At 43.4% G+C, this 26,675-nt stretch overlaps 1 protein-coding gene across 2 annotated transcripts in view; it reads right to left on the bottom strand.

The window, feature by feature from the left end:
* Positions 1 to 2,780: 2,780 nt before the first annotated feature.
* Positions 2,781 to 26,675, bottom strand: part of NPR3 (natriuretic peptide receptor 3) — a 64,682-nt gene continuing 40,787 nt past the window's right edge. Inside the window, exons 4-8 of one of the 2 annotated variants that reach the window (XM_024578431.4) lie at positions 14,486 to 14,621; positions 9,117 to 9,211; positions 7,538 to 7,673; positions 6,008 to 6,095; positions 2,781 to 4,989 (exon numbers count right to left, since the gene is read on the bottom strand). In XM_024578431.4, the coding sequence (XP_024434199.1) occupies positions 4,878 to 4,989; positions 6,008 to 6,095; positions 7,538 to 7,673; positions 9,117 to 9,211; positions 14,486 to 14,621 (567 nt within the window). In that variant the 3' untranslated portion in view covers positions 2,781 to 4,877. The remainder of the gene's footprint in view (positions 4,990 to 6,007; positions 6,096 to 7,537; positions 7,674 to 9,116; positions 9,212 to 14,485; positions 14,622 to 26,675) is intronic. The other variant, XM_024578432.4, reaches the window with a different exon arrangement.

Raw genomic sequence — 26,675 nt, 5'->3', positions numbered from 1 at the left:
CCCGGAAGACAAGGGCTGCAGAAGGACTCCCCCACAGTGTCTACACCGAGCCCCCTCGGTTCCACCCAGCCACCGCGCACAGGGAACAAAGCTCAGATTCCCAGGACCCAGCAGGGGGGTCTGCAAGCTCGCAGCCTCTCCAGGCGATTGAGGGCACCCCATTGCTACTTTGTAAGTAAGACACACCACAAGGAACATGTTCAGATTTGGCACTGAATAATATATGGGACATCCTGCTTCAAAATCCAAAATTTCCTTCCTCAACCTTCTCTGCCCTATTACTATGTGCTATGACAGCTTTGTTCTCCTAGCAAATAAAAAACAATCTGGTAGCCTATGTTGTGACTTACCCTTGGTGAATGGGCCCTTTATTCCTTGTTGCATAGAAATTTAGGTCTTTAAGCATGTGAATCAGAGCAATGCAGCATTTTTTGCCAAGTCTTAATTCTGCTTGTTCAAATCTCTCCCGTAGGAATCATCCTGTACCTGATACATCAAAGAGCTAGTGTAACATATGGATTTTTACTTCTGAGGCTCGGCTCCCATTGAAACCCTTGCCCTGTGTTTGAAGCAGCTTAAAACAGCATCAGCTCATTTAGAATTACTTTGCCTTTGGTATGAATTAACATTAGTGGTTAACGAGAGATTTGAACAAACTCCAACTCAGCACCTTCGGAAAGTCACTCTGACCCTGGACTCTAGCTGTGGGGTATGCCTGCAAGACATACCTGGGAGATCAAGACGCTGAAAACCAAAGCCAGGTTTCTTGGAAACCACGCATATCACGGGCGGGAACTGCCCCGAGGGTGTGTGGTCAAGTGAACGCAAGGGTTCTGACCACAAGCCAGCTCCATTCCCACAGCCAGCACCGTGCTGTCTTCTTTCCCTCCGTGGAAGTGTGGCAGTCCCACTGCAAGTTTCCGCCTGCGTGGGCAAGACGCTAGTGCGTTTTTGGAGCCATGGTGGATGGTGAATAGGGGTGGGGAGGGAGGGGTGGGGAGGACATGGCAGCTTGCCATGTACCCTCTTCTGTTTCGTTTGGACTTTCGAGCTCCTGATTCTTCTCACTGGGTGTGGCCTAAACTCCTTGCCGAGTCTGGCTGTTGAAGAGGGACTAAATGATTGGTTATTCCGCACTTCTAAAGACCAAATAGAAAAGAAACAGATCCCCTGAACAGCACCATCTCGTGCTCTCTGCTGCGATGCTGCCCCTGAAACATAAGCCATGTTTTCAAGACAATTTCAGTTTCTTTCCACTGAAAAAGAAGCTCAGTTCATTTCCAGCTTCCTCGTGAAGCACTCAACCACAGGGCATAACTGAACAAACCATGAAACATAGATCAAAGGGACTAATTTGATTGTCATTCGGCTTTCTAACTGCATGCGCTCAGCATCTAAGTTCTTTGTATCCCAAGGAACATAGGTAGGCGTGCCTTTCGTTTATAAACTCTCCCATAACACCGGCAGCATACTATTCTCTTTGTCTCCTGAGGACCCTTCCACAGATAGCCACTGTGTACTCACTCACCAGAAGGGGATGCCACTGGAACCTACTTCCCGAATTCCTGTTCCGTCTGTATGAGGTCTTCGCTGTGGCCTTCATTTCACTGCCAACGGCCTGCCTTACCCTCCCCAACCCTCAGCAACCAGGAGGAAAGTGGTGAATTGGGGCAAAGACAGCACAGGTGCCTGGAAGAAGTTTATGACCCTAGAAGCCTGTGAATAGGGAGCAGTGTCTGGACGTAAAGTCTTTGAATTTTAGAAATTCATTTCCACATATTCCTCTCCTCCCTCCATTCAGTATCGCTTCTGAAATGTAAAGAACTATTTCAAAGCCTGTGGAGCCATGTCTGTGGTTCAGCAAAGGACAAGCTAATGGTTCTTCTGAGAAGCATAATGTTTACAGGGGCTTCCTCGGGGAACCTGTGGTCAGCCTGGGGGAAGATATGCACTCTAAACAGAAAGTGTTTTCTGAGTCCAGGGGGAAAAAATCTGAGAAGGTGACAGTGATGATCGTAAAACCTGCTGCACTCACTGCCAACACCAAGGGTATGTACCAAAAGGGTGTACCTTTGACCTGTCTCCACGTCAGCTGACGTTTGGCCGGATGAGAAAATACTGATGAAGTATCTCTTTTAAAACCTGAACACCCTGGGCTTCAGGGTAAAAATTTATAGAAAGATTTAAGAACTAAGGCCCTATTTATTTTTCCGCATGATATATGGCTACTGGCGGAGTATAAATGACTAGTTGTCAAAGATGTTGCTCAGCAGTTAGGAACTTAACTCCGAAATGTTAATCTCCACAGGTCTGAACCCAGGGTAACCTTGGGCCAAACACCTACACTTTAAGCGAAGACTTCCAACTGAATGGAGTTTTCAGAATGTAAGAGAGGTTTGGTACTCACGTGACGATTTCAAGGAAGAAATAATAGACAGCAGACATAAACAATCAATCTTAAGAAGCCTAGAATTGCTTTAAGATTGGCAGAGAACGGCGTCCATATATGAGAAAGCTCATGATTTGTGTGCCGTTTTTAAGACTAAGTTCTCACCTATTTTTATGATTTTATCTGGAGATAGTAGTATAAGTTTAGAACTATTCCTCTACCTAAAGTAGAAATAAAAGATATTTGCTGTAAAAATGTTCGAGTTAATGGGCCCTTACATAGATTATAGAAAGATTAGAAATGTTTAAATGCAAAGACTGCAACCAGGTAGTGTTTTTCCCCCTGAAATAAGCACATAGGCTCAAAATTTAAATGTTTTTTACAAAGACAAAATAAAAGAAAATGAATATTTCTAAAATATATGAAAAACATCACTGAAAAATAAGCATTAGAGAGATAAGTTCTCCATTCATAAAAATAAACTGGATGCCAACCTTCCATTCTGTTTGCGCTTTGAGGGTCCTGAACAGTTACGTGCTTTGCTTTCCTCAATGCTACTTCCCACATTCTCTTTCTACAGTAGAATTTCTGCCGCTTGCCTTTCTTGCCTTCTTTTTTTCTACCCTTTTTGAATTCAGGACTTCTTCCTTTGCCTCTAATGTGGACAATGACCACTTAGTTGTTTTGGTTGATCATCGTTAATTCTTTTAGAGCGTCCTCCAGCTGCCTGCATAACATTTTTAAACTATAAAAGGGACATACTCCACCCAGAAATAATCCATTCACTTTGACTGGCTGACGTAGGAGTGACAGAGGCCGACTCTTCCAGGAAGCAATCTGGGGCCAACTTCCAAGACACACGGCTTTTACTCATCTGCCTCCGTTGTTGCCTGTGTGGACTACGACCACCACGACGGAGGAACTGCTTGAGCTCCCCTATTTACACAGGGTCTTTTATAGACACCAGGGTCATGTTTAAAGCTATTTTCCAGATGCTCAAAACGTTATCGAGGACTGAGTGACTCAATTGCAAGGTGGTATGCTAACCCAGAGATGTCTCATTCTTCCCTCACCATCTATTTTCTCCACAAATCATAAATCAAAGTTGCAATCTGAATTTAAAGCTATGTGCAGAGTACTGGGTGCAAAGTAGATACTTAGTAAATACTTATTCAACTTTGTCCAAGTTCCTCATAACCACACCCACAACCACTGTTCTACAGGTTATTAGTGGGTGATTACAAAACTTTATGGAGTTAACTGAAAGGGACTATAGTATCTATTTAGATTTCTTCTTTTAACCAACCTTATCACTGTAAATTTCAGTAAACTGTTATGTGTGAATTTTTTTAATTTATCATCTCTGTGCCAACTGTCAAGCTTTAACTCTCTATAAAGTTCTTCTTGAGGAAAAAAGGCTGCCTCCCCTTATAAAATCCTACTTAATTCCAGTAAATTTCACCCCTGATCCTGAAACTCATTATTTGGCCAGAACTGGAAGAGGCCTATCCCTAAAACAGCTTGCATGTAACACATGTACTCAAGTTCATGTACTCCTGTACAGTCTGTAATCTGAGTACTTTCTAGGTCTCTGTAATTGAAACAGCAACTTGCATTTGGGTACGGCCAAGGGAAATAGGGCAACGGGGAGAAAAAGAGAAGCCTCTTTCATCATTGTTGCTTCGTTGTGCACTTTACCCATGCTTTTCAGATATAAGTGAAATTCAATCTCTAAAGTGAAAAAATAGACACATTTTCTAATAGCAAAATATAAGATTAAAATACTTAAAACTAAAATGTTAGTGTGAAATAGGGCTTTTTTACATTTAAAAGATGAAACATTCTAGATTTGTTTTTCTTGTATAAGTCCTTTTATCTCAGTGATAGTTGCAACTGCCCCGAGGAGCTGTGATGGGACGCTGAAGGAGACAGCAAGGAAATCTTTTTTCAGGATGTGAAGTCAGGGCCTGAACGTATACATAGGACAGAGCGTCCTCCACTCAAGTTGGTCGGCCAGCACTAGAGAAAGGAAGGCTGTATTTCCAACCTTGAGACTTTTCATTACATTTTCCTCTTCTCGGGTGTTAAATTCTTTCTAAGAATATTCTACTTGTAAAAATGATTTTACTCTAGCTATAAAACATTTCATTTAAGGAACCACATTTTATAGCCTTGTTCAACATGTCCCCAAAAGCCATCAAGATATGGAGACATCAGATTCTCAAAACATAAATCAAATCATATGCCCTTGAAACAGTATGCATGTTTAACACAGTGACACGATACACTTACATTGGTTTGTCATGAGATGAAAGGCCGAGAGGCATATGATGATGAATAATAGTTCCTGAGCTTCTAAAGAAATTTTACAACGAAATGACTAAATGCTTAAAAGAATGAGTTCTTCAAGAGCCCCTTCTGTCCCATGGACCTCTTTCATCCCATCAACCTCCTCAAAGAACCGCAAGCCGAAAGAAAAGCCGTCCTTTTAAGCCACCGAAAAATGGGATCTGATGGAATCTTCCCGTAACTCCCGATGTTTTCCAACGTGACTTTCTTCTTGCTGGTTTCGCCTCTCAATGGTTATTCTGTATTTCTTCCTGGGTAAAGGGAAAGTGAATGTAGTAATAAAAACCTCACTGGGCTACAAAATACTATGGTTTCTCTTACAAAGAATGCCCTCAAGGGACATCTGGGTTTGGGTTGATAAATGAGAAGTGACAGAATATGAAACCCTGGTCAAAGATTAAAGTCGTGTGCCCCAAGGCAATATGCCCTTATTCAAGGAGAAAAATTGGCCTGCTTTCCAAAATGCCATAGAACAAGCCTTCCCCTTCTTCCCTGGGCGCCTGGTGAGTTCGGTCTTGTCTATTCTGCCACAGGAGCTCCCCCAACTCCCAGGATATGCCCTAGATAAAGATCAGATTACATGTACTGGAACCAAAGGAACAGGAATACAATTGTTCCCACAAAGAGTCACATACACCCAGAAGTACATTTCCGTGCAGAAATGAAGAAATCATGGTCTAATGACTTAAGACTAAGCCACAACCTCAACCACCAAAGATTACAAAGGAATGGACCGCCCTCATGGTACAAAATTGTCATTATCTTGGACACACAGAAATATTACAATTTTACGAGCCTTGGGGCTTAACCACAGTGGTAACTAAGTGTGTGGGTTCTCCGAACACTGAGCGCAGACCAGCCTGAGAGCGCGGACTGCTCCGAGCTGCCGCCTCCTCTTCTACAGGTAAACCAGGCCCCCATTTCTGACCTGGAGAAAGCCTGAGAAGGGGGTAATCTTCTTCCCCTACGTCCAGATTCCCTCTCCCCTTACACAGTTAGTGGGTGGTAGGAATTCAGGTCAGAATATTTGTCACCAAAGGATAGTAGCATCTCTGTGGCTCCCAGGGGGATGAAATGTAAACCATTGCACCTCTCCCTAGCATGCTGACCACCAAACCAGGGGTCACACCAAAAGATGGGTTTGTTCTTCTAACCACCATGCTTTGGGGGTTAAGAGCAAGATATGGGCAAGTCACAGAAGGATCATGCAAAGGCAAGTGACACGGCAGTAACAGAGTGAATTTTTAAACCTTGTAATGAGGTCCTAACCTGAAAAAGTAGAAAGCCATTAGCAAACCAGCTCCTAGTAAGGCCCCCACAACGATTCCCGTCACCGCTGACTCTTCTAGGCCACCTGCTTAAAAGAGAAACATAGATAATCAGAGTTCATTTTGAGAAACCGTTAGAAATGCCCCTTTCTAACTTTTCATTCATTGAAGAGTTTCATTCACTGGAAGACGTTTCTCAGTTTCCCACGTGAGGCAAGTTTGCCTTTCTTTTCAAGAAAGATCTTAGGGGGTCCTGCATTCTGTCCAAGTGCAGAGCTTAAGAAGCATTCAGGAAAATACTGGATGCGTAAAACACCTGCAACAAGACAGTGAAGCAATGGGAATAAAGCCAGTTCAAGAAGGGTCTGAGGAAAACTGGAAACTGAAGTCTTCAGACCTACCCACTCTTGTTCCAGTTTATAGTCAGAGAGGACACGTGGACAGACCGCAGAACTGACCCCGCCCTTCTTACTCCCAGACGGGTAGGGGCACTTCAGAGTGCTAGAAGATTTGCTGCAAACTTCATTGGGTTCATGTTCTGTTTTTGGAAGTTTTCTCACCAAAGCCAGAGTTTCGTGTCAAAATATCCTATATAGCTTTGTGAACATGTGAGTAACAGTTCAAAATAATCAAGTTTAGCGGCGTCCCAGTTATTACATAAAAATGGTAAATAGCTAGCTTGTCTGTAAAGAGTTCACGGTACAACCTTCAGTGTATCATCTTATTTAATTCTCAAAACAGTCCTAAGAGTTGGGTATGTTTCCTTCCTTTTATATAGGGGAACACAGAGGCTTGAAGAAGTACAGGAACACTCCTGGGGTCACAAAACCAGTAAGTGACAAGGCTGGGACTTCAAATCCAGGCCCAGTAACTCCAGAGACTCTGTTCTTAACACGCTCTGCCTTACCCCTTCCCACAGTTTGAAGGCTGTTCCTGAAAACACAGTGTGCACACCTCCATTAACAAAAGTGACCACCTGGCCATTTGTAATCCCCTTATAAGAACGTCCACGTATTTCTACATCAATGACAAGGCTGCTCATAACTAACAGATGTAACACTTATTTGCCGATGTGTAAATCGGTAGGTGTTTAAGGGGCATCATCTGTTTGGTTCTGAAGGCTCGGAGGATAACTACCAACTTTGAACATCACAATGAGACTTGTTACAAGAGATAAGTGAGCGAGTGATGCCCAGGGTTTGATATTCCGATTTTCTCTGATGGGGCAAACTCAGATTCTGAGTGCCGTTCCCCTGTTCACCTCTCATAGCAAGTCTCATTCTGATTTTCAGGTTACTTATCGTAAGAGATGCAGAAATGGGGAGAAGCCTTTTACCAGCTTGGAAAAGGATGGAAGAGAAGAAAGACCTAAAAGCTTCTGAAAAAGGTGGGACGCAAGTTGGTGAACTGTTCCCGTGGGTTTCCCGCATCAGAAAAAGAAATCTGAGCTCCCGGATTACACATCTCCCAAACTGGCATCACCCCGCACTCTCGATGACGGAGCCGGAGTGAATTAAGGCTCTGAACTTACATGATTTGCAGGGAGAGCTGTTGGTGTGCTCCACAATCCTGGTTTCGTCTATTCTCAGTTTCAAAGGCCCCCAAGGATATTTGACATTGGGCCGCATTTCGAAACGACCTTCTTTTCCAAAGTAATCTCCAATAACCTGTATGAAAGGCAAAAAGCAGATATACAAACTGAGAGGTCAAAGTCACCTCTTTCCAAAGGAGGCACAGGGTGGGCTCCCCTACGGTGCATGCTGACCCTACAGGTATGTTTACAAGGACTCCATAAGTCAAGATTACAGCAGCCCATGTGCTCTTAAGGTGAGCACAACTCAGGGACAACTGTGGTTTCCTCCAGGCAAGGAAAATAGTCAGCCATTGGGAAAGCCGGGGCTGAGAGAGGCACTCACAGGCCCACAGCCTCACAGCACCCAGTCGGCTCCGCGTATAACTACAGCATTACAGAAAGAGTCTCTTAGGAACTTCCTTTAAACCCTCCCCTGGTGGGAAGGCTACTCCTCATCCTGCCTTTGGGCATGATATGCTTCTCGCTGATCAATTTATCCTATTTGCACCCCATTTCCAGGCTGAACTCTTTTTCAGTTGGTTCCTCCAGTTCCTGAAAGACCAGCATTCTTTTATGTGCAGTTCAAGGTTCTCTTGCAGTTTCTAGTTTAAGTGATGTTTCCTCCCACCAGGTTCCCAGGGCCTGTTTCTCTTTTGTCTGGGCACCAGCACAGCGCCCCAGAGGGGCCCGTGGCATCTCTGCCACTCTCCCGGGACCAGGCGCAGCAAGCACTCACAGGCTATTCCATGTCCTGGTAAAAAGAATTCTAGATAATCTCCCAAATACCACCACCACTGGCGTGCGCTGAGAACTCACCAAGTGATTTACTGCACTCCTGGACCCTCACAATGACCCTAGAATAGACCACTACTGTCCATCTTTTGCAAGGAGGGGACTAGAATATACGTGAGATCCAGACTAGTCCTAGTAACATTGTTCGATCTGGACACTGCCTACGTCTATCATCTTTATTTATGTATTTACCATTTAAAGGTAACATGGTAGTTTCCTAGGTTCCATTTCATCTCGTGCTCTCAATAATCCTGTGAGATCAAGGAAGATATGATTTCCACATACCAGCCAAGGAAACTGAGGCAAAGAGCTTACACCCTAGTAAGTGTCAGGGACTCATCTCTGCATCCAGAGTATTCTTTTCTTTTCTTTTCAAGATGCAACCCTGAAACTCTACCATCTTTTGAACTATTAACACATGCCCAGTGTGTAACTCTCCACCAAAAAAATTCTTTTTTCAAATTTTAAGGGAGGAGATAGACAGTTTCATTTGACCTGTCTCATCCAATGGTCCTTCCTGCATCTAAGGAGTCAGGTAGGATTTGTGGCCACTCAAAAGGTAGGATTTCCCCGCTTGGGATGAACATGGGCCCATTTCCTGAAGCCATCCCTGATACCCTCAATGGGAAGTGAGCCCCCACTTGGAGGCGGCCTTGGGGACAGCTATTTGGACACCAGGACAAACACATCCCTGGGGATCTGAACAAGCGGAAGGAGCAGCTGGGGCAAACGCCTGGCTCCTCACCTCCTGGGTGCCCGCCTCGGTGTCGGTCATGGCGATCACAGAGAAGTCCCCATACCGGTCTCCGTTGGTGTCTATGGACACCTGCCCAGCAATACCTGAGGGACGAGATGAGAAGAGCGCCCAGTTAGTTACTTAAAATACCGCCTGCTGCCAACAAAAACAAGAAAACGAATTGACGGGATTTTTTAAACAGATTCGTGCCACAGGGACTCGCATCAGACGCCGAGCGTTTTCGTTGGCATTTGGGAAGACATTGTAATTTCATCTGTGTCTGCATTCCTAAATTCTTCACATTTCTCCATTTAATAATGAAAAGAAAAGGAAATAAATGACCTTCTTTGAGAAATATGTTTTTTAAAAAAGAAGAGTAAGGCTAATCCTGGAAGCAGCAGGCTTATATCTGAGTTTTCTATTAATTTAAAATGAAAACAAACGGCCAAGAGGGAGAAGTGGAGGTGGCTCGTTCCTACACTTGTCGTGGGTTCCCATTATCACTAGACAAACTTTATAAAGGAAAACCCACTCCAGGCCCAGGACTCCGTGAACGTGCTTTGCTCTGGGCTCCTTCGACGCACAGGAGAACAGAGGGCCTGCCTCAGGGATCGTGGGAGTGTGTTTATTCATTGTTTTGTTTTTGTTTTGGGAGAGTTTTTTCCAGTTTTATCAAGATATAATTTACATACATCAATGTTTGAGTCTCAGGTATACAGCCTACAGTTTTGACTTACATATATTGTGAAATGATTATCACCCTACATTTAGTTAATATCCATGATCTCATGCAGACACAATACAACATCCAGTGTTTATCCAAATGTTTTCTAGGTGATTACTAAGTGTTGACTACGAGGCAAAGATGAATTGGCCCTATCCTCCACTCAAGAGCGGGGCAGCCAAGAGTGGGGACTTAGCCTGTAGACAGTGGAACCCGAAGGTTTGCACTGGGATCCCAGCTTTCACAGTTACAAGCTCTGCGACCTTGAACAAGGGCTTCGCCCTCTGAGCCTCAGTCTCCAGGACTATAGAAGAGTCACGATAGTACCTCCCTGCCAAGAGGCCATTGAGGACATGAAACAGGCCCTTTCAACACAGGTTTGAGAGCAGTTAGTTGTTTTCTCCTATTGTTAACACTGCTGTTGCTCTGCCTCAAGTCCAGGAGAGGACATCTGACCACACTCACACTACTCAGGGGAGGAGGACTCGGTGAAGAAGCAGGTCTTTTACAGGAACACTGCTGGAGTGTGTGATTTGGACAAGCAGCCATCAGAGAGTGGGAATACTTGAGGCAGAAAGGCCAGCCTTGTTAGTATTTACAAAGGCACAGAAGCTGGGAGGAAGGAGGTTTCTGGGAGATGGCACATGTGCATGGAAGGGGCAGTGAAATGTATGGCTGGAATAGAGTGGCTGGAACGCAGAGGGCCTGTGCTCACTTTGGTTAGCAACAGTGGCTGACAGCAGCTAATCCAGAAAAGCAAATAGGTGTCATTAGTCAGTATTAAATGTCTACAGCACAATTTTCATTAACTAAATAATAGAGTGCCTATATCAGCTACATTCTAAGTAACTAAGGCTATTTGTTTTCTTTGATTTCAAACTGTGGTAGAGTTCAGTGTAATTGTTAATTGATTTTTCCATTGATCTGGTTCTCTCCGGAAGTAAAACGAATGTCTGGGAAAAGGGATCCCAAGGGAAAGTTCCATCCTCGAGTGTGGTTTGGAGAGGGCAAGTATTTGGGTTTACTGTCCGTGGGCTGTGGTTTGAAGGCCCGCCGATTTTTCCAGACTTTGCTCTACTTTGCCAGAAAGAGAATGGAGCTACCATTCATCTGAAAGTTTTGTCTTCTTAATTTAGACTGGTTACAAAGAATATATCTATCTCAAACTTGTTTATCCTTGACAGCCTGTACAACTTGTAAATCATGTCATTTTTTTTAAATGCATCTATCTCCAAATATATCATTTATCCAAAACCTTTTTTAATTCTGTTCAGAGGGGTTTATGATGCTGTGTTCTATAAGTGTTTTTGCAGAGTATTTTAGAAGTCAAGGTGGCCCTAGTAATCCAAGACCTCATTATACTTTAAGCTATTACAATTCCGTCAAGAAATGAGGTGAGGTCCCTCAGGGCGGCCACTTAGCGAGTGAGACCTCACCTGAGAGGTCACCTTAGACCACTGTACCTAAGGTGCGCTTGTCAGGCTGACAGCAGAATTTTCCTGCACATCAGTAATGAGACTTCCCCCCTCGTTTCTGTGGGCCTGCCGTGGAGCTCAAGGTTTGAGCCACAGTTCTATTTACCTTGTCACTCTGACCTCACAGAGGAAATTGAGCTTCTTCTCAGGCCATGGTTGAGAGTTGGTCATAGGTTTCTCGGTAATAAAATCTAAATTTGTCAAACAACATCCAGAGTATTTTTCCCTTGAGAACTTAATGGTCACTTATGGTGACCATTAAAATTAAAATTGTTTTTAATTTTAGAAAAGTGAAAGTTTTCTTAAGAGTTTTTTTATGGGCTCCCCTGAGCTTGATTACTATGTAGCAAATAAGATGGAAACTTACCTTGGCTTCAATTATCTTTACATCTGGACAAAGGAGATTCTAAGTAGAAGCTGAACTATAGCTTGGTTGTTTTAGAACTCACTTCATATTGCCTGTGCAGACCTGGCCCAAGAATGGAAGATCAGGATGGCCTGTGGGTGAATGTAGTCCATGCCCCCTACACGAACTGAATTCCAGCCATTGTGGGCAGACCTGCCCTTCCCTTAACAACCTCCCTCAAATGGCCAAGAACAAACGACCACCCCACATAGTGAGGAATAGCTAAGAATGGGATGTGGCCTGCCAAGACTGTGTCTACACACACACACCAGTTTATGGTGTATTGGGCACAACTTCTGGGAAAGTTGACTCTGTCCTAATGTGCCCCCTGAACCATCCCACTTGATTCCAGCTCCTCACCTGAAGCAGTCAGAGGTCACGCAAATCCTGGAGGCTTATTTGTTCCCATCCTACAATCTCTCTAAAGTTAAGCAGATGTCAAGGCAGATGTCTAGTTCTGAGTAAGGTGTGGCATCCACTAAAACTGCCTAGGAGAGATGAAATCTACCAACAGTCACCATAGCTGTGGCCCAGGCATCTCTAGATGGAACCTGACCCCTTTGTACAGCTCCACCCCTTCTACTAACTGAGAACAGGACGAGACAGTGGGGGGGATGGGAATTTCAATTGAAACAAAAAAAGTGTGTGCCTCAAATCTAGACTTGGCAGTACTTGTTCCCATCATTGAAAATGTCACTGGTTAGATTGCAAATAAATATAGGCCTAACCCCAGTGCATGAAAGGCATCAAAGGAAGAGTTAGCATGATGTAGGACTGAAGGGACTCTTGTCAGTCATCAGCTATTCTAACCGCCTCCTGATAGGTGATGAGAGAAGCCGAGGGACTGAGGGTGGAGTCAGGGGCTAGGATGCGGGTGTTCTGGCCTAGTGATCTGTACTCTATGTCAGTGGTTTTCACATGATACCCATCAGCATACTATAGTTTATTTTCCACACAGCCCCCATAAGGACCTAAAAACTCAGGACTGATCATGTCCTTCAAAACCCTCTGGCGGCTTCTATCTCACTCCGGGTGGAACCCAAAGTCCTTGGCGCAGCTTCCGGGTCCCCATGATCTAGCCCCCACCCTAACTCTCTGACTTTGACTCCTAACGCTCTGCCTCTCACATGCTCTGCTTCTGCCGCCTTGCTCATCCGGGGGCACAGGACTCTCTCCACCAGACACACTAAGGGTCTCTGCATTCACTGCTCCCTCTGGAATGTTCCCTCCCAACCATAATTTCTTTCACTTCCTTCAGGTCTCCTCTCAACTGCCACTTATCAGAGAGACCTTTCCTGATCACTCTAAATAAATTAGTAGCCCCACTTGACATTTCCTATCTCCCTATCCTGCTTTATTTTATAGCCCCTGAAATGGCATATTTATCAATAACTGCTTATCACCAGTTCCCCCGACTACCATGGAAATTCATATGATTGCAGAGAATGTCTTTAGTTCACTACTAAATACTCAGCACCTTCAACAGTGCCTGGGCACATAGTAGGTGCTCAGGAATATCGGATGGACGGACAGACGGATGGATGAATGGATGGATGAATGAATAGGAAGCTGAAGTCTGCAGGGCTCTGGCAGCTGCATCATTCTCATGCGGAGTCTCATGTTAATTTTCCTGGAGTGCTAGCGAGGCCAGAGGAAACCAGCACTTCATACACTGTTAGCAAGAATGTAGGCTGGCCGACCTCTCTGGGAGACATTTGGCAATATCTAATGTACTTTAAAAGGCACCAACATACTTTTGGACCCAGATATCCCACAACTAGGAAGGTTCCCTGTTGGATGTACTCCCAAAAATCCATCCACATGTGTTGGATGCTGTGATAGTATTTTGCATAATAGCAAAAACTGTAAACAACCGGAGTGTCCATCAGGAGACTGGTTAAAGAAATTCTCCTACAGCCATATGGTTGAAAGATATGGAACTATCGTCAATAAAATGTACTCATATGGAAAATTCTCGGCACTCAAGTAAAAAAGCTATGACGAAGCATGGCATTCGTGGTATGATGCCTTCTGTATGAATGTGTTAGATAAGATATAATATAAATGCATATGTGCTGGCAAAAGACACAAAATATTTTTAGACCGAATCATAGGGAGCTGTTAATGGTGATCACATTGGGAGAGGGTACTAGGGCAGGGAGGAGAGCTTCCACTTTCCATTTTGTACAGTCTTGTACTATTTAAGTTTTCCAGCCAAGAATATTCTCATTTTTGTATAATTTTTTAATGTCAACAGAGGTTGCTTGAGTGATGAGATGATGGGCCATTTTTTGGTTGTTGTTCTTAGACTTCTCTGTTCTTAAGAAAGCCGCAGTGAATAGACATCCTTTTAAAAATAAAATAAAAGCAGAGGGCTCGCCCAACCTGCTCATCATCTCAGACTACACAGGTTTAAACAGAGAAATGTATACCTGGAATTTTTCCTTTTAAAACTGATCACAGAGTTCTTCACAAACTGATTGCTTGCTGTGAATGAAGCTTGTGAGGAATTTAATTTTAAGAAGCAGGGAGTTGTTACCCCAAAATCAGGAGACAGGACACTTCCTATTTCAGTGGGACTCTTTCAAAGCCCTAGCAATGTCTTATGCCATTCAGTTTTCACAGCAAGTCTGCAGGGTGGGCTGACCTTGACTTACTGTCCTGACTTGACCGCTGAGAGAAGCAAGGTCCCACGGTTGTAAGAGAAACAGAACCAGTAAGAAGCAGCTCGCTGGGCTGCAGAGTGTCGTTGCTGAATAGACTGAATCCTCACCTTCAAATGTTCTGTTCCAAGTCTGCTGGATAATTTTCCCTCCATCCTTCTTGCTGTAACCAGCTCTGAGTACTTCGTGTAAAGCCAGGACGTAGAGGAGAATGGCATCATGGAATCCTTCAACAAACATGTTAACCTGGAAAGGAAACCCCAACCGGGTGAGACTGAACAGCAAATGACTCATGTGGGGGGGGATAATATGAGTGAATCAAAATGGGTAACCAGTTAGACCCCAGGCCCGCAAGCACGGCAGAGGTGGGCAGAAGAGCCACTAACAAGAATCATGACATGACATGACATGACAGCTCTGGCTTAGTGAGGAAAACCCTTCCCCAGTTTGGGAATTGGGAAAGAAGACAAGATTGGACAAAAAAACTGGACCTGTTGACTAGGTTAAGTCAACAGGGACATCAGCCTTTACCCGTAGCTCCCGCTGCACATGTGCCTCCTCCATCCCCACATGGCTCTCCTCCTTGAGCCAACTGAGTCCAACCTTCCCCTGAGGTCTTCTCCACTTTCAACAGCCCCTCTAGGCTCTCCATGCTCTGAATGTGGAATATGACTAAAATTCACATTAGGACCCATTAATTCATATTCAAATGCTGTTGAATGCCAACTAGAATGCCAAGGACATGGAGCGGAGTGGGCACTGCCATTCCTGCCTGCCAGCATCCATGCTCTCTATCCTGTCAACAACAGCATCTCAGTTTCCCTTTCTAATGTGTGTTCTGAGTAGCTTCAGTGCATCTGAGCATGTCTGGCTCCGCTCCCTGCCACGCGCCAAGGACAGGAATGGGAACTGGTCTAGACCATTGTTTTATCCCAGTTGAGTCTTGCCTCAAGTAAGGTAGCCCTTGCCCTCAAGAAACACAGCTTCATGTGAACTTGGGGAAGTCACTTAAATCTCTTTGAGCCTTATTTCTTTCCATAAGCACCGTTTGGTAAGTTCTAATACCATATTTAGCCCCAGTGTAACATTCACTGAACATGAAATAAGCAAATACAATTCTGAAACACTTCGTTGCTTACAAATGCTGTACAAAAGTACAAAAAAATTGAACCTTCTTATTTCAGGAGAAAGTGTCAAGAATAGCATACCATACAACAGAATGGCTTGGACATCCGGTGGACGATCAGGTTGAGATTTTGTGAACGCTGTTCCCTGCCCCACCCCAGCTCAAATACAAAACCATTCACAGAAGACACAGCTCAATGTCCATCTCTACTTGGCCTTATCCCACCCACCCCAAAGGACGGTAAGTCTCGTTGGTGTCCCAGAAGGAAATATTTCAGATTTGTCAAAGCCTGCTGCTGAGAGGCAGGTTACAGTAATGGTTACACAGCCTGGGTCGCTACCCAGCTTTGCCACTTCCCGGCTGTGTTTCTGGACCTCTCAGTCTTCCCATCTGGAAAATGAGGGAAGTGGTAATGCCTATCTCCTGGTGTTGCTGTCAGGCTTGAACAAATCCGTAGATGGAAACGGTGCCTCACAGTGAGGACTCACTGTGAGTTTTTGCTGTTGTCATTGTCTACGGAGAGAGACTGGCACCCTGGTTATCTTGCAGTAACCAACTTACTGGCATAGCACATCTTACTGACCCATGTTACACTTATCGGAAACAACGGCTCCTTGTTCATGCTTTGACACCCCAAGTAGTTCTCTTACTTCCACAGTGTCTACCCTTAGTTCCACCCACGTATGGGTGCAGCCCAAGCTGGCCAAATGCTCTGACCCTCTGGGACGAGTGGAGGGTGGAAGAGAGTGCTGGTTCACAGGAGACCTCTGAGTTAGCTGCTCTACCCAAAATCTAATCCTAGCCCTGAAGAGTGACTTAATCTGTCCAATCTTTGGTTTCCTCATTGGTTTAACGGGGGGTTAGTGCCTATTCATCTCACAGAGCTCTCCTGGAGATTAAATAAATGAGTGCATGTAAAATATCTAAAACAATTCCCGAGACCAGGAAAGCAAATCCTAGGCAATCGCTCTTGCTCTTAGCTGTCAAGCTTAATTCTCAGAGTCATTATTTTCTTAGGCAGAGCGGAGTGTGTAGAAATAACATCTACTAGTCAAAGATAATTTTCTGCTGATTCGGCTATGCTAATTCAATTCTCCAAAGGTATATGAAACTTTCACTTACACCATGAAGTCATCCTGGCTTGAAAAAGCATGCATGCTGATGAGTTAGTGAGTTTTAATAAGTGAACTTCAGCTGTGTAACTTAATTCTCAGGCCCACTAAAAAAAAAAAAATTTCAAAACTCTTTCTTCTCTTTGGTAAATATATAAAAACCACCCTGCTACAGAGGGAAGTCACAGAATCACAGAGCCGTGGAACATGGAAGATGGAAGGTGCTTTAGAAAAGCTCTGGTCTGATCCTCTCCTTACTCTGAAGACCAAAGAGCATCGATCACTCTCAACTTCCTGCAGTCTGGAATATAGGGTTGTCCCTTTATGCTCCTTGTTCCCGGAGAGCCTAGGATAGCTCCTGCTTCAATTGCAAAGTACCAGCAGCTGGGCATCACCTGTCTGCCTCTCTTCCTCCTCCTCTTGACTGCTTCTCAGAATCATAACCCAAGACCACCATGCTACTGTAGGCCCCTGAAGCTCTGGATGTGTCCCCAATACCACCCTTCACCTGGCCCTTCCCTTCCTTCTTCTTGATGTACCCTCTGAGCTGCCCCCTCTACAACCAACGATGGGAAGAATGATCATCTGGCTGAGAAGCATGAATTTGGATTACTTTTGTCCTACCAGGTTTATGGTAGAAGAGAATAGATTGGTTCTGAACATATGCCCAGCTCTGAAAATTCATTCTATCTTAATTTGCAAATGGATCACAAAATGTACTTTCTTTCCTTTTAAAGTAGCTAAGTGTCTCCCTCTCCTGCCAAAATTAGCAGGACAGCTGCTGGCCCCCACCGAGGTTTGCTGGCACCCCAGCCTGCTGCGGAGGAGGTCTCATCACACCTACCTCATAGGACCTCGAGCCAGAAGCAAAGCCCTAGAGGCTCTCTTCTCTTGAGGAGAGCATTCTCACATCCACACGTGTTTTTAGGTGGGAGGAAAGCCCATTAGCAGATTGCAGACACTGAGAATTGGAAGTGCAAATGTATAAATAAATAAATCAGAAAAAATCCAGAGCATTAAATTGCCTTTGAAACACTTTCCACTGGACCTCCAGGCTCAAAGGAACAAGGTCACCCAGTCAGTCCTCCTGCCTCTGGTCCTGACTGACAGATTGCACTGTCGTTACTGAGGACAGGAATTGGGGTTGCCTCTCCCGACTGCCCTGTTCTAGTACTTAGCATCATTTCTAGCCAGAAAGCTCTCCCTTACTGTCATTAGCCATAAATCCCAATTAAATTCCTCAGTGCAGCCACGCCCCTGCTAAATGCTGAACAAGCAGTGATGGGAACAATGAATTCACAAGCCCTGGGAGTTTACAGTCTCAACCAAACAGTGTCCCGGCTCCAAACGGACACGCAGATGGACTCCGTGCAAGGAGGCTGTGAAGTGGCCCGTCATGAGGGACCAGCCCCAGGCAACCACTGTCTGTGCGGTGTACTGTTAGAATGAGACAGAAATCACGCAGCGTCTCCTGCTCGTCCCGGAAACTCTGCCAGAACCTGGCAGCGCGCTGGCATTCACTCCCCCATCATTTCATCTCAACTCTCTTGGTTTTTCCTCTGTGGCTGGCCAGCGGCAGGTATGCCAAATGAAAGAATGCCGTTTTTGCCTTTGGCCTTTCCCTCTCATTGCACTTGTCAGTCATGTCTATTTATTACTGTGGGGTTTTTTTAATCTAGCATGGGGAAAGTTCAGTAGAAATCTTGCATATTTTAACTGAGCACAAAGAGTGGCCATTCATGGCACGGCTCCTATCTGTGACAAGAGTGGAGTCTCTCTCCTTTCTCTTTGAGGAGGCAAATTCCAGAGGAATTCCTCAATGCTGTGTTGCAAAGACAGAAGTAAAGAATGTCGCCTGGCTCGGCTGTCCTGTAAAGTGAGAGGGAACAATGTGGCAGTCATCTACCTCCCAGGTCCTCTGGGTGTGTGAGAAAGCCTGCGAAGCTCTCACACAGAGGCCATGGGGAGAAAGCAACCAAAGTCAAATGCAAGGCTAGGCTGCCCAGGGTCTTGCTTGTGGTGTTCACGTGAACTCAAACATATCACCAAGTGGTTCTATCTTCCTTCCCACACACCAACGGTTCCCAGTGCAAGTAAGGAAAGTGGAGAGTTTTGGTCAGCACATCTCAAGACTCTTTTCAAAGCACATGACCCTTAACCTCCCACAGAGTTGAAGAGAAGATGGAGGGAAGGGAAATTTGAGAGATGAATTCAGGACCCTTCTTTCCCCGTCACAGCAGAAACAATGGCAGAAGCATCTTATCTAATTGGTAGTAAGACCCTGAAAATTAACCTTGTCCTCCACTCCTAGGCCACAGGAGACGGTGGCCAGCAGAGGAGGGTGGCCTGGGCATGCAGCCCAGGCAGGTCAAAAGTTAAAGAAGATTATGCATTTGATGAGCACTGTGCCCGTGACGTCCATACAATAAAAATATATTGTTTTCATCCCATTTTCTTTTGAATCATAAAATTTTAAATCTACACCTTAGAGTAACAGCAGGAACTCCATAAATCAAGTGATATCACAACCTCCTCAACACCAAAAAGGGGGTTCTTACTCTTGCTGACAGACACTGTAACATTGGTCCTTCTACACTGGGCCTGCCTTCATGAAATTCACCCTTGTCCACTTGCTGACTTCTTTTAGCCTTGTAGAGAGTGAAGCTGAAAGTCTTCACCCTCCTCCCGGTTGAACTCTGAGAAACGTGAAGGACAGGTGTCTTACTAACAGTCAGACAGAAGAGCAGGGAGAGAGCCAGGGTCCAGCCCTGCGCTTGACCGAAGCACCACCATTCCGTCTGGCAGACTCTCTCTCCCCACGCCGAAGCTGTGCCTTATGTGGGCTGGGGGTTTGCCCTGACTCGCCCAAATGGCTGTGGGCATCCTGGGCTCAGCTCTGCCCCTGTCGCGATGCCCTAGGCTGAACTCAGATCTTACAACTTGCAGTGTGGCCACAAATTTTTTCTATCTCATCATCTGAAACAAAATGGATCTTTAAACAAAAGCAGTCCTGGGAAGATCATTAATTCAAGTATGGCCGTGCATTCATCTCCTCTACTACAGCACCAGGCTCCCCTTTAATGAATGCAACTGCAGCGCTGAGCACAGGGCCTCAGAGCCGGCGTATGGCATCCATTCACGTGAGCAAACCTCAGCACGGAAAGCTGCAGGGCCTGCCTGTGAGGAGAAACGAGCTACAGGAGAAGTCCATGCAGCTGGACACTTGGAATCGCGGAATCGCTGTGTGTGGAGCACAAGCAAATGAGAATGACTTTTAAAAATTCTCCCAATGCTCATGCAGGAAATTCCTCTACATGCAGTCATCTGATATATTTGCCTTTAGTGTGTCACACACACACTAGATATGGATACTCCCCACCACCCATCATCATCACTCCTGAAGGTTTAGCTGAGAAATGCACATACTTAATGACACCATAACCCCGGCTTTTGGGTGATCAAATGAGCGGTGTCCGCCCTCAGCCCTGATATCCACCAGTGCCCAACGAGGTGTCTCCTTGGAAAGCTTGGTGACCTGACCCCCACAGTCCACTCTGGACACACGCTGGCCTCCCTCCCAGTGGTCTGCATTCCTGTCAGGCACAATGTTGAGGGGGATAAACACATGCCCCAAAACCCAGCAGGAGGAAGGCAGAGGCGGACCAGGAAGCAGGCGCTTTGCAACACCCCTGCTGGGTGGTGAGGCAGACCTAGGGCAGGAAAGGGGTGAGTCAGTCAAGGGGAGACAAAGACAGGGGAACACAAGAGGACAACTTCTGGACTCAGGATTTCAGAAGGCCAAGATCAGAAGGAGCATGTACATTCTCATTTATCCAAGTTGATGACATCCTTTTAATCTGGTCCTGAGAACTTCAGAGAGCACCCCTTGAATTTCCTGAGTCACCTGAAGATGTGATTATAAGGAAGTAAAGACTTTTTTTCATTTCTGTTTTACATATTAAAATGAAACCACTCCCTTTTTATTTAAGGATTTCGAGGTGTGGTAGAGACTGAGCTAATATCCAGAACCCCAACTCCTCGTTCAAAATTGATTTATTCACTCACTGTGAACAGTCAGCAGCCTAATCCCACTCAATTCACAAGTCAGAGTTTCCCGAGTTGTATTCCACAGGGCAGCAGCATTCCTCAAAATGCTAACAGACATTCTAGAAATGCCAGAATTCTGATTAAACAGGTTTACAAATGCTAGATTGCATACAGTCAAGCAGTTCTCTTTATTCCCAGGTAATAATTATAATAGCTAACTTTTACTGAGCAGCTCCTATATTCTAGGAGCTGAACTAAATAGAACCTAAGTTCCATTGCATTTAGTCCTTACAAAACTTTCATAGATGGGAACTGTTATCAACCATCCTATGAGAGACACTGACTAACATCCCAACAAAAAGAAGAGATCGTCAGAGGATGTAGTCAAAACTCCGGAAAATGTTAGGTGGGCAGGTTCTTAAGTAGGAATTCAAACTGGGCTTACCTAGTAATGTCATTTATCCTATTAACACATATGTTCAGCCAACTAATATGGGAAAACAGCTTTGTGCTCTATTTTCTGTCTTTAACTAGCCACTACTTGAGTAGCCCTACAAGTTGAGTGTGTGGGCTGGAAAGACCAATCAGAGTCTATAAACGACAATCTGAAGATTGACAATGTACTTCAGGGTGAGGGAGGGACAGAACCCACACCTGGAGAGGGAATGAGAGGTCTGAAGAAGAGAGGAGGAGAGGGGACATGAGGGAACAAGCTAATTATCACTCCTCTCTGAAGCAAATCTCTGAGCCAGCAGCTAATACAGCGTGATTCAGATCAAGTGAATCAGGATTTTTGAAAAGTCATGGGCTCGGCTAAAGTTGACCCTGCTCCAGCTGTGAGTAAGAGGCCTACTATGGCAGAGAAGCACCTAAACAAGCTGGATGTGGAGGATGAGGGCCCTGCTTCAGAGACCAGTCAGCTCCAAGCACATCAGCAACCAGATCATGCAATAAAAGATCTACTGATTTAATGCTTTCTGGCCAGCACTCAATATGAAATATAAGGAACTTGGTTTTAGAGGATCTTTATTCTATATGGTCTTGATTCTTGATGATAATCATAGTAACCTTGATAAATAATAATACATGTAGCAAAGCTTCATTTACCCTGTCTCATCAGGGGCTAGTAAAAAAGGATGTTCCATACAAGCAAATATTCCAGCTTTTTAAAGGTTTCTTCTCCAAGTATCAAAACTCTTTGAATATAAACAGCTTTGATGGAAACACTAACCACATACTTCCTTGCATTGGTGACAGAAATATGCTGGATGTGATATTACTGTGACTCTCTCCATGTAAGGCTATGACAACAGACAGTCCGGGAGCCTCCACCATAACTGGAGGGCGGCTTGTGCTATTTGCCCGATGCTGGCACCAGGCTTGAGTGTTTCTAGATCATCTTTCTTCTTCCATGTTGACAGAACATGAGCTGGGAACTTCCTTCCTGCAAGGCTTCTTTCCCTTGACTTGTACGTTCTCACCCACAGGTCTATTTGACTTTTGTGCGCTTGCATACCCTGCCGCCCCACAAGCTCCTTGATGTACAAGCCCCGTGGAGGGTATGTTAGTGTCCCTAGGACCTAGCCCTGCCTCTAACACAGACTGCACTCACTTGAGTTGACCCTACTGTCACCTGTCACTACCTGCTACTCTCACTGTGCCTGCCTCTAGCATGTCATCTTCCTCTCTTGTCTTGCCACTACTATTGTTCTGTAAAATGGGGAAGAAATCGCCAAGTGTGTTACAGCTATACTTAAATGGGGTAAACAGATTCTGAGTGAGGATGTGAAACATTCCCCAGTGATAAAATTAATAGATCGTATGTCCATTTTAACTGCTCAAAGGCCTTCTTCACTTCTTCCTTTCTCTTAACTGGGTCTCACAAAGTTGAGATTGCTATGAAAATTGCTTCAGCAGCTACTGCTAAGGGAACGAAGTCTAAGGTTCAACAGCCATACAGGATGCTGATACAGAAACTCGCAATATGATTTGCAGCCAGTAAATGAGTGAACTTATATTTTTTTAAGTCTTTACCCAAGTTTGCTACCAAGAAAACAAATAAAACAAAACTAAGTATCTTCACCCTCACAAGAAACTTTATTCCTTACATTTTTAACACTGTTTATTGATGAAATTAAGGAATTATTGAAAACTTTCAGGTATGATATAAGTATTGTCGTTATTTTTAAAGAAAGCTCTAGTAGTGGCAGAGGAGTTTGTATTAATTTAACCTTTCCCCCAAAATTATATATTCTGGACAAAATATTTTTAAAAGAACTAATCGAAGGCACTGGAAAGTAACCAAAAGCAGGCAGAAACTGGAGGAGATTTGACCCTTGAAAAAAGGGACCATATTGCATGAGAACTAAGTGTAAATGCCCTTTCTTCAGATGGCGCTGCTGATGGGCAGCTGGAACTCGAGCAGAAAGTCACAGGCTTCTGGGCTTTGGAGTCCAGAGCCAATACTGAGGATGTACAATGAGGAAGTGAGTCCTGGGGAGCAGAGAGCCGCAAAGGGTGGAGTACCCAGATCTGTCCCTCAACCTCTGTGGTCCTCAGTTGGTTCCCAAATTGCACACGCACAGGGTCCACCCCAAGGCAGCCAGTAGGAAGCAGCACCAGACGGTTGAAGAAGCTGAGGAACACCTGAACCGCTGCCTCTGCTCAGAAGAGAGTCTGGAGCTTGAATACCACCCAGTCAGAGAAACTGGGGGATACCTCAGCCTTCCCAGTAAAACTCTGCATGGGCCACACCTTAGAAGTAAAGACTATGCCCAAGGACTAAGGATTCATCTGAATACTAAAAGCAAACTAAAGCAGAGCCATTTTCTTTCTTCTTAAAAAAATAAAATCAAAGCATGCTTCCAAAAATTCAAAGTGGGTAGTCAGTAAAACTGCCTGCTGGAACAAAATTTACTCTTCAGAGGAACAAAAGTGAATACAATCTGTATAAAATATCGTCCACAACATCTAGTATAAAACCAAAATTTACAAAAACTAGACATGTAGGAGCAGAGGACGTGATCCATCATCAAGGAAAAATAGTGAACAGGAAGTGACCCTGAGCTGACGCACATGCTGGGATTCACCGATAAGGACTGTAAAGCAGCTGTTGTAAATACAGGGTCCGGCAGAAGCAATGCCTGCGGGAGTGTGGTTGGCAGGGTGATAATAGGGGTGTAATAATTCATAGTTTTAATTTGAACATTTCACCTAAAATGTCATATCATGTGTTTGAGTGTGATATTGCTACATTACAGAGTTGCATGCTTATGATTCTGTAATAAAAGATTTTGTATTAAAAAGGGGTATTATTTGCACCGGACCCTGTATGTTCAAGGGCTTAAAAGAAAAGACAGCTACAGAGAGGGACTAAGTGGGGAATCTCAGCAGCTAAATGGAAGTTATAAAGAAAAATAGCAGAGATATTCCAGGGCTGAAAGGTACAGTATTGAAAAAAAATTTTTTTCATTGATAGGCTTAAAAGCAGTTGGCATCCATGATCTTAAAGATATATCAATAATAAATATCCCTATCTAAAGAACAAAAACAATAAAAAATCAATATGCAAAAACCAATTATATTTCTGTATACTACTAACAAGCTACTGGAAAATGAATCTTTATTCTGCTTACAACAATATCAAAATTATTATCAATAAATTGAACTAAAGATACACTGGACTGCCACACCGAAAACTACGAACATGACTGAGAAAAACTAAAAATGGCTGAAATATATGAACAGGCGCCCTGTGTTCATGGATTGGATATTTTTAAGATGTCACTTCTTTCCCAAATTAGTTGATAGTTCAATACAATCCATATCGACAATCCCAGGAAGTTTCTTTTTTAGAAATTGATAAGTGGATTGTAAAATGTATATCAAAAAAAGAAAACACAAACAGGCAAAACTGTCTTGAAAGAGAGAACAATGGAGGGGTGGGGAGAAAAGGCATACAACTGTATGCATACAACTGTAATTGAATAACAATAAAAACTTTAAAAAAAAGAAAGAAAGGATGAACAAATTATAGGACTCGTCTTACCAGCTTTCAAGATTTACTGTAAAGCTACATTACTTAAAACACTATGAAATTAGTGTAAGGACAGACAAACAGATAAAGGAAACAGAAAAGAGTACGAAAACCACACATACATAGTCATCTGACTTTGAACAAGGCACTTGATCAACTCAATGGGAAACCAAAGTCTTTTCCACATATGATAGGACAAATTGGTAAAAATATAGGAAAAAATTAAACTTTGATTCCGACCTCTCAGCATATATAAAAATTCATTTGAGATGGATCACAGATCTAAATATATAGCTAAATCTATAAATCTCTGAAAGAAAATAGGAGAATATCTTTCTGTCTTTCAGGTTGGCAAATTTTTCATAAAGGGAATACAAAAAAAACACTAAAAATATTTAAGAAGACTTTATCAACATTAAAACTCTGCCTGTCAAGAAGCTCCATTAAAAATATGAAAAAGCAGGGGAGGGAGGTGGGTTCAGCTGGGGTGAGGCGGAGGGAAGGGGAGAAAAGGCATACAACTGTAATTGAATAACAATAAAATTTTTTAAAAAATATGAAAAAGCAAATGAAAGACTGAAAGAAAGTAATTATTGTACATGTATATGACATATCCAGAATATTTTTAAAGAATTCCTTAAATCAATCATGAAAAAAGATAAATAACCCAATTTAAAAATGGTAAAATACTTTAACAGTGAGAACATAAAAGTGAAGTAGCCTTTACTTTTATGGCTACTTAAAGAGGGTAAAAGATCACTAGTCACCAGGGGAATGCAATTTAAAAGCATAATGCAGTACCATTTTACATTCATCAGAATCACTAACATTAAAAAGCTGACAACACCAAATGTAGATGAGATTGTAGAACAACTTTAACTCTTGTACACTGCTGGTGGGAATGTAAAATAAGACTACTGAGGCAATTTCTTGTAATGTTAAACATGTATCTATGCTACAACCCAGCAATTTCATTCCTAAGTATTCATGCAAACAATAGAAATGAAGACATATGTCCACAGTAAGACTTACACCAGAATGCTTATTGCACCTTTGGTTATAATAGTCCCAAACTGAGGTGGGAAGGAGTCCATCAAACAGAAATAGAAAAGCAAATAAGCAAATTATGGTACATTTGCATAATCTACTATTACTCAACAATTTAAATGCGATTACTCAAAAATCTGCATGCAACACCATGCAAAATCTCAAAAGCAGCAGAAGATGGAGTGAAAGAAGCCAGACACAAGAGGATATACTACATGATTCCATTCATACATTATGTGCTATATGACTCCAAGAATGGGCAAAACGAGCATGGTGGTAGAAATAAGAGTAGTTACATCAAAAACAATAAAATACGTAGAAATAAATTTAACAAAAGAGTGGAAAGATCTGGACACTGGAAACCATAAGACACTGATGAAAGAAATCGAAGGCACAAATGAAAATGACATCCCATGTTTTTGGATGAGAAGAATTAATATTGGAAAGACACCCATACTATTCCCAAACAATCCACAGATTCAATACAATCTCTATCAAAACTTCAGTGATATTTTTCATATTAATAAAACAAAAAAATCTTAAAAATTTGTATGGACCACAAAAGATCTTGAACAGCCAAAGCAGTATTGAGAAAGAAGAACAAAATTGAAGGCATCACATTTCCTGATTTCAAACTGTATTAACAAAGCTACAGTAATCAAAACAGTATGGTGCTGGCAAAAAAACAGTCGACCAATAGAAGAGAATCTAGAGCCCAGAAATAAACCCAGAGATATGATCAACTAAATTTTTGACAAGGAAGCCAAAACACACAATGTAGAAAGGTAGTCTCTCCAATAAAACTGGGATATCTGGGTAACCACATACAAAAGAATGAAATTGAACACCTATCTTTACCACTCACAAAGATTAACTCAAAACGGGTAAAAGACTTAAATAAATGTAAGACCTGAAACCATAAAACTATCAGA

This window comes from Desmodus rotundus, chromosome 1 (genome assembly GCF_022682495.2).
Source record: "Desmodus rotundus isolate HL8 chromosome 1, HLdesRot8A.1, whole genome shotgun sequence".
In the NCBI taxonomy this organism is placed as follows: Eukaryota; Metazoa; Chordata; class Mammalia; order Chiroptera; family Phyllostomidae; genus Desmodus; species Desmodus rotundus.
The sequence above is the reverse complement of the archived record's forward strand: the minus strand, read 5'-3'. Positions and strand labels throughout refer to the sequence as shown.